Genomic DNA, 12293 nt, shown 5'->3' with positions numbered 1-12293 from the left:
AAAAAAAAAAGACGCGGATTGTTAGGCTGTGCGGCGAAACAAAGTCGTGTGTGACGCATTCACCGCTGCAGCAGCAGGAGCCGCGGTGCATATTTCTTCTCTGAGTGCGTGTGGGGTGGGGGGGCGCGACTTCTCCCTTTGGTTCCCAGCGGACGTGTGCCTGTTGTGTGCCCAGCGACAAGATGTCGTCCGTGAAGGCCTTCAATCCCTCGCTCCAGGCGCGGCGTGACCCGTACTACAAGCGCAACCACATGGGCCGCGTCACGTGCACGCTGTGTGACATCTGCTGCACCGACGACAACAACTTCCTCAAGCACCTCGCGGGCAAAACACATCGGATGCAGCTTGAGCGGATGGAGCGCAATGCACGGCGTGAGGAGCGCCTCGCCGAAGAGGAGGAGCTCAACAAGGAGGCGATACGGCGCGCCGAGCAGGAGAAGGCTGCGCGCGACCTCCTGTTGCAGCAGCAGTCTGGAAGTCGCAGCGGGGCCGCCGCTGCTGCCGCGGCTGCTGGCTTCGCACCGTTCGGTAAGCCGCAGTTTCACTACTGNGCAGTCTGGAAGTCGCAGCGGGGCCGCCGCTGCTGCCGCGGCTGCTGGCTTCGCACCGTTCGGTAAGCCGCAGTTTCACTACTGCACCGAGCACGACCCGGAGATGTTCCAAACGAAGGTGTGGCTTGAATTTTTCTTCCCGCAGGCAGTTGCGGGCGCACGGCCGCTGCACCGCTGGCGCTCGGCGCGTGAGCAGGAGATGGAGCGGCCGCCCGACGACGATGTGGTGTATCTGCTCGTGGCCTGCGAGGGGTACATGACGGTGGCGCTCAAGTTCCCTGCAAGGCTGCCGCGCACCTCCGCAGCGGTGCCGACGATGCCGTCGTGGGGATACGGCACAGCGGCAGCTGCGGGGGGCGGAACAGGCAACACGGACGAGGAGGAGGGCAAGTACCGCTGCAACTGGGACCCACTGAAGAAGGTCTACTCGCTCTTCTTCATTATTGGCTAGACGTGAAGTCTCTCCTTTCTCTCTCTCTCTGTGTGTGCGTGTGTGTGTGTTTTGGCTTTGAGGTGGGAAACATGCTCTGTCTGGTTATCCACGTCTCTGAACAACGCCCGTGCTGTTGAGGCTGATGCTTCGGCGACGCGTTTCCGACCCCACGCGATAAGCATGACTGCGGTTTTTGACGTGTCGGTGGTATGTTGTTGTGTTACGCCCTCTTTTGTTCTCTTGTAGTGGCCACACTCACATTCTCGGTCACCTGTATTCTCCTCTGTACGTTTTACCACCACTGTTGGTGTTGCTTCCTCCCGCTGCTTCCTCTGCTTGTATGTGCATGTATTAGAAAGAGAGAACGAGGGATACAGAAAACGAGCTGCAGGCCGCTGGGGGTGCACCTGCTCAGCATTACACACACACACACACACACACACACACAGACCGACACCCTCTTGGATATCACAAACCAACCACAACAGAGCATCAATAACAGACACACGATTAAATTTGGTAGGACAGGGAGGAGGAGGGGAGGGCGACGAATCCTCGGAAGAATCGTCCTTAACCCACACGCATAGACAGACTGAGGGGAAGTAACGAGAGGATAAACAATCACAGAGTAACATACATACAGGAGTGAAACTGACAGGACGAAGACGGATAGGATTAACGTAAAGTGAAGTACCGTAACTCCACTGAAACGACCTGGCGTTGCGGGCCAAGATGCAGACATCACCATTGGCGTTCAACACGGCCCCACGCGCCTCAGCTGGATCAGCCGCCGCATACACGATGGAGGACGCCGCAACTCTCAGGACTCGCCTTACCGCCATTATCAACGGTGTGCAGAGGCCAAACCCGAAGGAGGCACAGAAGGCGCTGCAGGATCTCTGTGTGTTTCTCGACACGGTGACAGAGCAAAGTGGTACAAGCGTGCAGGATATATTTGGTCAGAACGTGGCGAATAATATTATTATTATTGTGCTTGACCGCGTGGTGAAGCCGGCGCTCACGCAATACTGCGAGACAGCCGCGGGGGGGCGGTGGTCGACNGGGACCCGTGGGATGGGCCGCGGCGTCACAGCAGCGTCGCGAAGGCGACTGGAGACTTCCTCTGCACATTCAAGGACACTGGTAGAGGAGGACTCGCGCACCACCGCCAACAACAAGGCGAAGAAACTGCGCACAGAGGTGGTGCGGTTGTGGCGTGCGCTCGCGGAGACGCTTCACCAGAACTTGCCGTCGTCGCTTCTCACCTGTGCGTCATCATTGTCATCATCCGTGCTGGCTGCCACCACAAACACCACCATCAGCAGCGGCGGCAACATCCACACCGGCGGTGGCAACGGGGACACGCACATGGGGGCGAGAGGAGCCCATCGTACGCACAGCGGTGAGATGGATGAGGGAGGCGTGCCGACCTCCCTCGTGGGTCGCCCTGGGGGACATTCAGCGTCAGCAGCATCTGTGGGCGGGACTGGAGGCTTCTATGCAGCACAACAGCTGTGGGCAATGGCACCCAATCAGACAGCGCTGCCGCTGCTGTGGAAGAATGCGGTTCCGCTCTTTTGCGTCACCCAGCACGCGCTTGAGGTGCTGCAGTCAAAGGTGCTCGTTGGTGTCTGCGGCCAGGAGTACGCCCAGCTGCTGCTGCATCTCCTGCAGTTCGACGGCTACCTGTCAAACCTAAAGTCAGAGTTTATTGTGGGGCTGACGCTTCGGCTCTTGCGGCTCGTGGAGCAGACCTCGTACGAGCCCAACACAAACAACAGTGACACAACTGCCGCCACGAGCATGATGCAGGGCGACAGTGGCTCTGGCGGTATCAATGATGTGACGCCAGAGAGCGACGACAGTGAGGGTCCCTGCCCGTCGGTGGAGGAGGGCACAACGTACGCCGCGTTGCTTGTGCAGGTGTTTCGGGCCTCGCAGTTAATGAACGCCTTTACACCATGCGAAGACACTGCCACACTTCCATCCTCATTATTATTATCAGCACCCGCGAGAGGCAGCACCAGTGGCGTAACGCTGCCGTTTGTGATGCAGCGACTTGTGCGTGTGACGACGCAGCGCCACATGCGTCCGACGAGTGCGCTGCGTTTGGAGGCGCATCTTCTTGTCGCGGTGAATCTTCTGGCGTCTGTGGCACGTGATGACTACCCGCTTGCTGCAGCAGCGCCGCTGGAGCTGGTGAAGCGGCTCTGTGACTGCTTCCATGCCACAATGCGCCGTGACGGGTGGCGCATGGAGGCGCTGACGCTCATGACGACGCAGATATGCGGCTCCTTCTCTACCGTGCTCGGCCACTGCGTGCGTGCCGATATTGAGCGCAACCGCCCACGGGCCTCAGGCCATACGCGTGACAACAACAACAGCAGCTTCGTGAAGCAGGAAGCAAAGGCGGCGACAACAACAACCGCAATGACTGCAATTGGTACTACCTCAGTTTCCCCACGTTTCCTCACACTGCTGCATGAGACAGTGCTACCGCTGATGATGCGTCTCTTCACAGTTCTGCGCAGTGAGTTCAGCCTCGTCTCGCGCCGCGAGCTGTTCTACTTTCCCTGCCCGCCACTTGCCCCGCTGTTCGACTTTGGGGTCGTTGTGCTGTATCTTGCCTGCTGCACGCATGCCGAGTACGTGGCGCTCCCATCGGTTGCCGCTCCTGCTTCGGGTAGTAGCAGTGGTGGTGGCGGTCGTGCTTCGGTCGCACTGGGAAGCCCGGTGGATAGGGGGGGCCCGCGGCAGAGTGTGAGGGAAGACAAAAAGCGTCCGCGCGGCGGCGGCGGCGATGATGACGACGACAAAGAGATGGACAATAACAGTACCCATGATGCCAGCGGTGAAAGGGAGAACGCGGGGCGGAGGGCACGTACGCCGCACATTCATCCGGGAGATGCGGCGCTTCGGCTTTTCCGATCNCTTTTTTTTGACAGCAAGCATGGCACAGCAGCAGCAGCACAGAGTCCAACGGACGACGATGAGCGCGCGGTGGAAGACGACGCCGATAGTTTGGTACAGGCGAATACCGCAGCAACGGCGGCGGCAGCAGCAGCAGCCGCGGCTGGCAGCGGTTCGCTCAGCGCGGCGGCTGTGCAGGACCTTGTCAAGGACGGCTCGCTCTTTCTCCTGCACCTCTTCGCACAGCCTGGCACGACGCTCGGTTTCACTGAGGGACAGTGCACGTCGCTGATACTGCACAGTGTGCTGCCACTCTTTCCATATTACGGCGTGCGCCTGGAGACACTGCTGCTGGCGGTTCTTCACGCCGTTGTCCCGCGTGCCTCCCTGGCGTGCCAGCAGAAGGTCTTCCGCTGGCTTGTTCGCCGCTACATGCCGACCGCAGCGTCGCAGCGCGACGATGACCGCTACCCGAAGGAGCAGGTGTACCGGCTGCTGGGGCTGCTGCTGGAGCGCGGTGTTGTGGGGCGGTGGCCGTTGCTTGTGCAGAGCGAGGAGCGTGGCCGCTTGCAGGCAGCGGCACACTTCGGTGCCATCACGGCACGAATTCGCGTTGTTCTGCGTGGGACACCATTATTGTCATCATCGGCAACGGCACCGTCAGCGTCGGGTTTATCCACGGCCACGACAAGTCGTGCTCAACACACCAACAGTAGCACTGGTGGCAGCAATGCCGGGCCGTCCCCTGTCATGGTGACGTCGCTGCTCGCTGCTGCTGCTACTACTACCACTACTTCTTCATCCGCTTTTGCTGCTGCTGGTGGTGGTGGTGGTGGCCACTCTACCAAGGTCGGTCTCTCCGCCACACTCTTCCAGGCAATGCTGCAGTTCCTCTCATCTTACCACCACTACGGCGCAACGTCTGCTGAGATCATCCTCTCTCATCGCGCGGCGGATGCGAAACAACAGACGCCTCACCGTTCTGGTGCTTCACCTGTAGCTGCTGCTACGGCGGAACAGGCGTTGGATCTTCCCTCCACAGCGGTGCGCCTCTCGACGGGCATCGCGTTTGTGGTTGCCGGCCTCGCACACGGCGTCTGCTTCTTTCCGCACGACAGCGGTGTGGTGTGGCGCAATGAGACGGATACCCCAGCGGCTTCAGCAGCGGCAGCGGCACTCTTCTTGCAGACACTACGTGCGGCAGAGGATCACGTGTTGGCCGCCTGCCTCACCGTGACGGAGAGCGAGCTTGGTTGGCAGCACTCCCTTGCTTCTGGCGGGCCCGGTGCGGTGACGAGCAGTCCCAACAGTCGTGGTAGCAGCGGCAGAAATGCGGCGGCACTGTATCGAATGAGGCAGCTGCTCGCACGGTCGCGTCGTACCATGGAGGCGGCCGCCATTGCGCCGCAACGACATGTACCCGCGGCGGTCTGCGAGGCGGCGGAGGGGCATTGGCTGCTTCTGCACGAGTTCCTCTCCTCTTCAACGGAGGAAGTTGCAGCAGCAGCAGNAGCAGTAGACGCTTCGCCTCATCCAGAGGACGCTGCCGATGATGGTGACAGTGAGGGCGTAGAGCTACTCAGCGGCCACCTGCGCCGCGGCGATGTGCCCCCTGGTGTGGTGGAGGTGCTCGCGGCGGAGGTTGCGTGGGCGGTGGGAGCGCTGGCCGAGCGCGTCAAGATGGCCGGGAATGCGACGGAGGTTGGCTGCCACCATAATCAGAAGCAACAACCGCAACGAGAGGTGGATGAAGAGGCGGTGGCGTTGACACACCGCACGCTTTGCATCCATGCGGTGCAGCTGCTGCATTGGCTGCTGCGGTTGTTTCGCTTGGGTATTTGGCAGCTGCCGCAGAGCCGCCGCACGCGCTCGGGTGCAGATGGCGTGGAGCATCACAATGCCAACAGCAAGAGCAACAGTAATGTGAATAACAGCGGCCATAAGACAAACGATGTCGACGGTGATGACGAGGATGATCTCCATGTGCTCTCGAGTGTGCCACAGCTGCAGCTCTTCGACGATCCTGCCACTGTGATGCGCCGCTTGTCGCCGGAGGGGCGGCTGTACTACGCCGTCATGTGGGTCTGTCGCCACCTCGCCACCCGACTGCTGCGTGGCGCGCTTGTGCGTGACCGCGCGGTGCTACGTGCGCTGCTCGTGCTCGTCGACGACGTTGGCGTGGTGCTGCTGTCGCAGTCCTTCGCGCTGTGGGAGCCGCGGCAGGTGGTGCTCTCCTTCGTTGGCGCCGTCTGCCGCCGCGTGCTCGACGAGGGCATCGTGAAGCTCTCCGCGTGGCGCCCCACAAACGTGACATCCACGGACGCAGCAACTGCGGTGCACGCGACGGTGTGGCTCTGCTGCAGGCTGCTGGCCGCGCTGCTTGCGCTCGTGCGACGCACGCGTGTGCTCGCAGCGTCCGCCGACCCGCTCGTCAGCGCCGCCCACGTCTCGGCGGTTGTCATCGGCGTCCTCGAGAAGGACGGCCTCATCGCGCCCGCCGACCACAACACCAGCAGCAGCACCAAGGACGATGGTGGCCATAATCTTGGCGCATTGGCCGAGGCGACTGCGCTGCGTGGTGTGGTGAAGCTGAGCCCGTTCCTCCCATTTTCCCTCGCCGTTGTTGACGGCGTGGCGGGGNGGGCTGCTGCGCGTTCTGCACGAGGCGTACGACGACGTGCAGGCGCGACTGGCGGTGCGTGCTCTCCTGGTGACGCTCTTCGCGCGCTACCGGCACGGCATCGCGGTGGGCATCTTCGCCACCTTTCGCTTCTACGCCCCGCCATGCCGCGTCTCCGCGTTGTCCCTCAGCAGCACTAAAAATGACAAGAGGAATAAGGACGCACAACACGCTGACGATAATGAGGAAGAGGGCATGCGCGGCGGTGGCGGCAGCACCAGCAGGGGTGAAGAACTGTCTGACGGGTGCGGCGGCGGTATGTTGGTCGAGGAGGGAAAACTCCTCGAGGCGTTTGTCGATCAACTCACCGACGCATCACGGAGCGACATGCCGACGTTGACCCCGGAGCTGCAGTGTGCGGTGCTGTCGAGTATTTACGGCCTGCTGTTTCGCTGCGACGCCTCGGTGGCGGAGAAGCTTGGTAAATACCTCTTCTCCTTCCTTTCTACCAAGACGTCGTATGTGGTGCGGCGCTACACGGCGCTGCACGTGCGGTGGCTCTTCAACCGCTTCACCCACCGCACTTCCGCCGTTCTGCACGAGCTGCTCTACCGCGCCCGCGAGGGTATTGCCTCACCGAGTCCAATGCTGTGTGCCACAAGTCTGCGTGCACTCGGCGAGGCGGCGCATGCAGCGCCCATGATGGAGGCGGACATCATATGCACGCTCCTGGAGTGCTGGGCCACGCACGGTTTCGCCCACAAGGGACTCATCCTCGAGTGCCTCGACCTCATCGGGGACTACACAAGGGTCGGAGATGCCTCTGCTTCAGTAGAAGCAGCAGTAACAACGGTAGGAGGAGATGTTGGTGTTGGCGGTGGGAATGGGATGAGTGCGCAGCAGTTATGCTTCTATCACCGCGAGCGGCTGCTGTTTGACTGGCTGTGGCGTCTTGGCCACCCCATGGAGGCATTTCCCATCGCCTGCTTTGGCTACAGCAAGCAGCGGAATATGTGGTGTGCGCTGATGCCCACACTGGTCCCGCTCGCCTTGCTTTGCAGTGCACGGCGTGGCAGTGAGGAGGATGTCTCGGTGTTTCTGCAGCCCAGCGATCTGCTGTGGCGACTGGCTGCGTGCCACGCGAACGCCGCCGACGACAGCGGCAACAACACCGTGCAACCCACACGTACTCCTTCGATGCTGGTGGACTGCGTCGTTGCGTACTTTCCGGACATAATGGCGCGCCTGCTGGCCTTTGCGACGGGGTCGAAGCGGCGCGGCATGCGTGGTGGGAATCGGCCGCCGCCGGAGTTGCCGGATGTTGCCAATGCCGCACATGTTGCGTTGGAGTGGCTACGCACGACTCTCTCGTCGCGCCACACCCCACTTGTACGCCGAAACGCGGACGCCATTTTGTGTCGCTTCGTCGACCTCGTCGGCACACTGGCGCCGGTCGTGGAGGTGCGGCAACTGCGGCACGCGGTGGCGATGCTCTGCGAGATGGCCGTTGCGTCCACGACACACGCCGATGCGGTGGTGGAGCCAATGCCGGCAGCAGCGGGAGTGCTGGCGGGGCACCAGTCCCTTCTAGGCGAGGTGTCGGCGGTTGAGACTTTCTTTGCAAGCGACGCCGGTGACCACGCGTACGTGCTGCTGCAGCGCTTGTATGTCTCCCTCACGCACGATGTCCACCGCGGGTCCCGTCGTGCGCTGCTTGTGCTGCTGTTTGAGTGCATTGTGAAGGATTGGTGGAGCCGCGAGCTCCTGCAGCGGGTGCCGCACATGCTGCACACTGTGCTACGGTTGTGTGGGAATCTTCTCATGACATGCGTGGATGCGCGGTCCCGCGTGTGTGACGTGCTTCTGTACGCGTGGTCTGCGGCGACGGCGTCCGGTGCGGAGCGGTGCGTCGCCACCGATGAGGCGTTCCTCTCTACAGTGATGCTGGCGCTCTCGGAGGAGTCGCGTGTTGTGGCGGCCACATGGGCTGCGATAAGCCGCATCGACGCCCAACTGCAGCAGCGTGACTGGCAGATGCAGCACACGAAGTACACCGCAGACAGTGTCGTCTATGTGGATGATGGGCCGGAAGAGGACGATGAGCAGCAGCAGCAGGAAGAGCAAGAGCAGAGGATGGATGACACAACATCCATCAGCGATAACGAGGCGCTTCGTCGTGTGGCCGACATCCTTCCGCTACTGCGCAATACTGTCCTCGTTTCTGGTGCGCCCGCGTCGTCGTTTTATACGGACGTTGCGGCTGCCGTGGACCGCTCTCGTTCCGCGTTCGTCACGCTCATTCGCCACTGCACAAATGAAGAACAGCAGCAGCGGAAGCCCAGACCCGCAGCACGGGTGGCTGGAAGAAACAGTTCGGCATCGTCGCAACTGGCCTATGAAGCATGCTGTCGAGCAGTACAGCACTTGTTTGCCTTGGTGTGCGCCGATGACGCTGCGGATGCCGCCTCGCAGGCGACGACGACAACGACGACGACGATGATAACCTCGATGATGATAACAGCCACCACCACCAACACCACAGCAGCAGCAACAGTATTGCAGGCGACGAGTCGAGACGCCCAGTTGGGTGCTTTTCGCCTATTGTGTGCGCTATGCTGGTGCTTCATCGAGGCCGGCGCGGAGGGTCGCGTCGATGCACTGCTGTCGCCCACAGGGGCCATGCAGGAGATGCTACAGCTGTGGTCGCTTGATGAGGTCCTGCATCGCGTCTACCGGCAGCAAGTGGAGGAACTCTATCGCCTCTCGTTTGACACAGATGCTTGTATCGCCCACATCGCATCCACAACACTGCGTGGTTGGCTGTGCGGCGACAACAGCAGCAACAGCGGCAGTAAAAGCGTCACCGAGCGTGATGATAATAACGGGAAGGATGATGAAGCGGCTCCCGAGCAGCACGCAGGCAGTGCGGCTGTGGCAGCGAGAGAGTGTGGGGCTGGGCCAGGGGGCCGTCGTTGCGCCAGTGATGGGGGCGAACTTATCCAACGAGCACTGGAACTTATACGGGATGAGGAGAAGAAGGAGGAGCAGCAGCAGCAGCAGCAGCTGGACGCTGGCGGCGTGGTCGCGTCGGTTCGGCTTGCAGATGTCGAGGCATTTCGCCGACGCCTTTTCGATGTGCCGAATTCGTTGAGCACCATATGTAGTGACGAGGTGGTGTCGCAAGTGGCGTCTCTGCACGATGCGGTGGTGTGGGATGCGCTGCGCGTGCACGAGGATGAAACACGTTTTCTGCGTCTCTTCCTTGTTGCCCTCATCCGCCACTACAGCCTTCACCACCGCTTTAGCACCGTCGCCACTCTGCACGCCTGCCTTCTGCTGCGCCTCCCACACGGCGTGGGTGGTAGCCTCATTGCGTTCTGCGAGGGGTTTCTTCCCACTGCGCTGCTGCATGCGATGCTGCTGCGCGAGAGTGAGTCGCAGCGGTCGAAGCGGGCTGCGTGGTCGCGGGAGCTTGAGACCTGCCTCTTCCGGGAGGCACGCCGCTTCCGCCGCGTCACGCGGCTCTTTTTGCGCGCGCTGAACGTTTGCCGGTCGGTGCTCATGACGGCGGTACGCAGCCGCGGACTGCGGCCTGACGCCTCTGGGACTCGCCCACTCGCACGGAAACAGGAGAGAGAGCTGATGGCGTCTACGGCGTCNTCCATGTTCCCACCGTTTGTGTGCAGCGCGTATGGTGACATTCCGGAGGTGTGCGACATGCGTGAGTCGTATTGGTTGTCGGATGTGAATCCGTTCGTCCTTGCGGCGGCGGCGGTAGCGTGCCACGAGCCGCACCTCGCGGTCCTCTTCACAGAGCTCAGCGGTGAGTCTTTGATGGGGCGACGCAAGGGCATTCCATCTTCGGCCGCTCTGATGGCTGCTGCGGCAGATGGAGTTATGTCAACAGGGGACCAACGCCACCGGAAGCAGCAGTTCTCGGTTCTGTTCCCCTCGGCGCTGCGTGTCCCGGGCAGTGATGGCCGTGGCCGCAAGATGCGCGGGGAGGAGGCGTACGCGGAGATCACGCAGATCCTCTTGGCGTACCGCACCGCTGTGCATACCATTATGGTGGACGTTGAAGCCGCGCTGCAACTACGTGACGGCGGCGATGAGAGCAACTCGGCACTGGGTACTGGCAGTTCACAGCCGCCACCGACAGGCAGCGGCGATGTGGTGGATGCCTACACAACACCTTGGGAAGAGGCGTTTTTTCTGCGGCACCCCATGCGTCGCATTGAACGCGAAAAGAACCGGGGGAATTGGCAGGCGGTGCTCGTGCTGTTGGACCGTCTTGAGTGCGCCGGCGGTGGCGGTCTTTCAAAGACACGTCTTGCTCTGGAGAAGTCAAATGCATTGATGCAGCTAGGTGCTGTGGACACCGCGCTGCAGATTCTTACCACTGCAGTGAAGCAGAAGTCTCACGCCCCGCGGTTTGCATGTGGCGTTGATGGCAATAACCGGAGCAGCTCTGAGGGGAACTTGCAAGGCTATGATGAGGAGGAAGCGTCGGCACAGTTGCGTGCCGCGTTGGCGGGTGCGTTGTGGCGCTGCGGTCGCTGGGACGCTGAATGCATGGAGGATGAAGAGCAGCAGCGGCGGCAGCCCCAGGAACTATGCTTTCCATCACCTCTTTCGGTTGACGAAGGCATCTTCTTCGCGTTGCGTTGCTTGTGGCGCGGCGATCAGCACGAAGCGCGGTGCTGGTCAACGCGGGCGCAGCAGCAACTGGGGCGGATGCTTGAAGCGACTAACTGGTACCGCACTGTGCTGCAGGCGGAAGCGCTGCGTAACGTTGAGGAGTGCACGGAGCGCGCCATGCGGGTGCACTTTCCCCCGCCCCCACCGCCGTCGTGGGTGCATGCGTCGCTCTCGCGTGTCCACGCGCCTTATGGCGAGGTGGAGCTGCTCGACAGCGTGCAGCAGCAGCTGTGCGTTGCGTACCGTCAGCCACAGTGGTGGCTGGCACACTTGGAAGAGTGCAGTGAGCGTGCGCTGCGTGGCAAGCGGCCGTTACTCGTGCAGCAGTGGCTCTCTGCATGCACTCGGGCCTTTGTGGAGGTCGGCAGCAGTGGCTCCACCTCCAACAAGAGTAACATGACAGCAGGGGAGTGTGGTGGGTCTCTCTGGGAGACAACAACGCCCAAAGGACTGCCAGCTGCCGCGTTTCTTGCGCTTCTGCACGCGCGTGTGGAGTTCGCCAGCGGCTACCCGCATCGCGCCATTGCAATTCTCCAGGACACCGTGGCGGCCAAAAAGGCGCCCGATGCCCGAGCAGCAGCAACTGCAGCTGCAGCATCATTGTTGTCTTCGTCTGTCACTGGCACAAGTAGTCTTCTTCCTCCCCCGATGCCGGCCGAGTCTGCGCCGCTGCCGATCATTGTGCAGCAGCTTGTGGCGTGGGCAAAGGAGGCCCGTCTGGCGCCGCTCTCGCAGCTCGTGCGGGATCCGTTCCTCACGTCGTGTGTCAGCACCGATCGCAGTGGTGGGTGTGCACTGGAGCTGGCGAGGCTGTGCCACATGCTGGCGCGCGACATTGCCGCCCGCCTTCGCAGCGCGGAGTATCGCACACTGCGGGAGAGCATTGAGGCCTCGCGCCGCACCCGTGTGGAGCTGGAGCAGCAGAGGGCGGCGAGTGGGCTGAGCGAAGCGGAGGACAAGATTCTGATGAGCCGCATTCGCGCCATTAAGGTGGAGACGGTTCGCGAGGAGCAGGAGTGGCTGCGTGAGGTGGAGACGTACGCGCTGTACCGCCGCAGCGCACTCAACGCGTACGCGCGTT

The 12293-nt window shown here is 61.8% G+C and overlaps 5 protein-coding genes across 5 annotated transcripts; 3 read left to right on the top strand and 2 right to left on the bottom strand.

Moving 5' to 3' along the window:
• Positions 1-182: 182 nt before the first annotated feature.
• On the top strand, positions 183-617 carry DQ04_05161040 (splicing factor 3A subunit 2; the record flags this gene model as incomplete). The annotated part of the gene is made up of 1 exon (XM_009314024.1): positions 183-617. One exon carries the CDS (start codon positions 183-185, stop codon positions 615-617), a length of 435 nt encoding a protein of 144 aa, XP_009312299.1.
• A 37-nt stretch (positions 618-654) lies between these two features.
• Positions 655-1002, top strand: DQ04_05161030 (splicing factor 3A subunit 2; the record flags this gene model as incomplete). The annotated part of the gene is made up of 1 exon (XM_009314023.1): positions 655-1002. One exon carries the CDS (start codon positions 655-657, stop codon positions 1000-1002), a length of 348 nt encoding a protein of 115 aa, XP_009312298.1.
• Positions 1003-1716: 714 nt separating this feature from the next.
• Positions 1717-6714, top strand: DQ04_05161020 (phosphatidylinositol kinase domain protein; the record flags this gene model as incomplete). The annotated part of the gene is made up of 1 exon (XM_009314022.1): positions 1717-6714. The coding sequence occupies one exon, from the start codon at positions 1717-1719 to the stop codon at positions 6712-6714; it is 4998 nt and encodes a 1665-aa protein (XP_009312297.1).
• Positions 6715-7506: 792 nt separating this feature from the next.
• DQ04_05161010 (hypothetical protein) lies at positions 7507-8517 on the bottom strand (the record flags this gene model as incomplete). Its single annotated transcript, XM_009314021.1, has 1 exon — positions 7507-8517. The coding sequence occupies one exon, from the start codon at positions 8515-8517 to the stop codon at positions 7507-7509; it is 1011 nt and encodes a 336-aa protein (XP_009312296.1).
• Positions 8518-9205: 688 nt separating this feature from the next.
• On the bottom strand, positions 9206-9925 carry DQ04_05161000 (hypothetical protein; the record flags this gene model as incomplete). The annotated part of the gene is made up of 1 exon (XM_009314020.1): positions 9206-9925. The coding sequence occupies one exon, from the start codon at positions 9923-9925 to the stop codon at positions 9206-9208; it is 720 nt and encodes a 239-aa protein (XP_009312295.1).
• Between the last annotated feature and the right edge of the window lie 2368 nt (positions 9926-12293).

This window comes from Trypanosoma grayi (assembly GCF_000691245.1).
Source record: "Trypanosoma grayi strain ANR4 Tgr_516_V1, whole genome shotgun sequence".
Classification (NCBI taxonomy): Eukaryota; Euglenozoa; class Kinetoplastea; order Trypanosomatida; family Trypanosomatidae; genus Trypanosoma; species Trypanosoma grayi.
The sequence above is the reverse complement of the archived record's forward strand: the minus strand, read 5'-3'. Positions and strand labels throughout refer to the sequence as shown.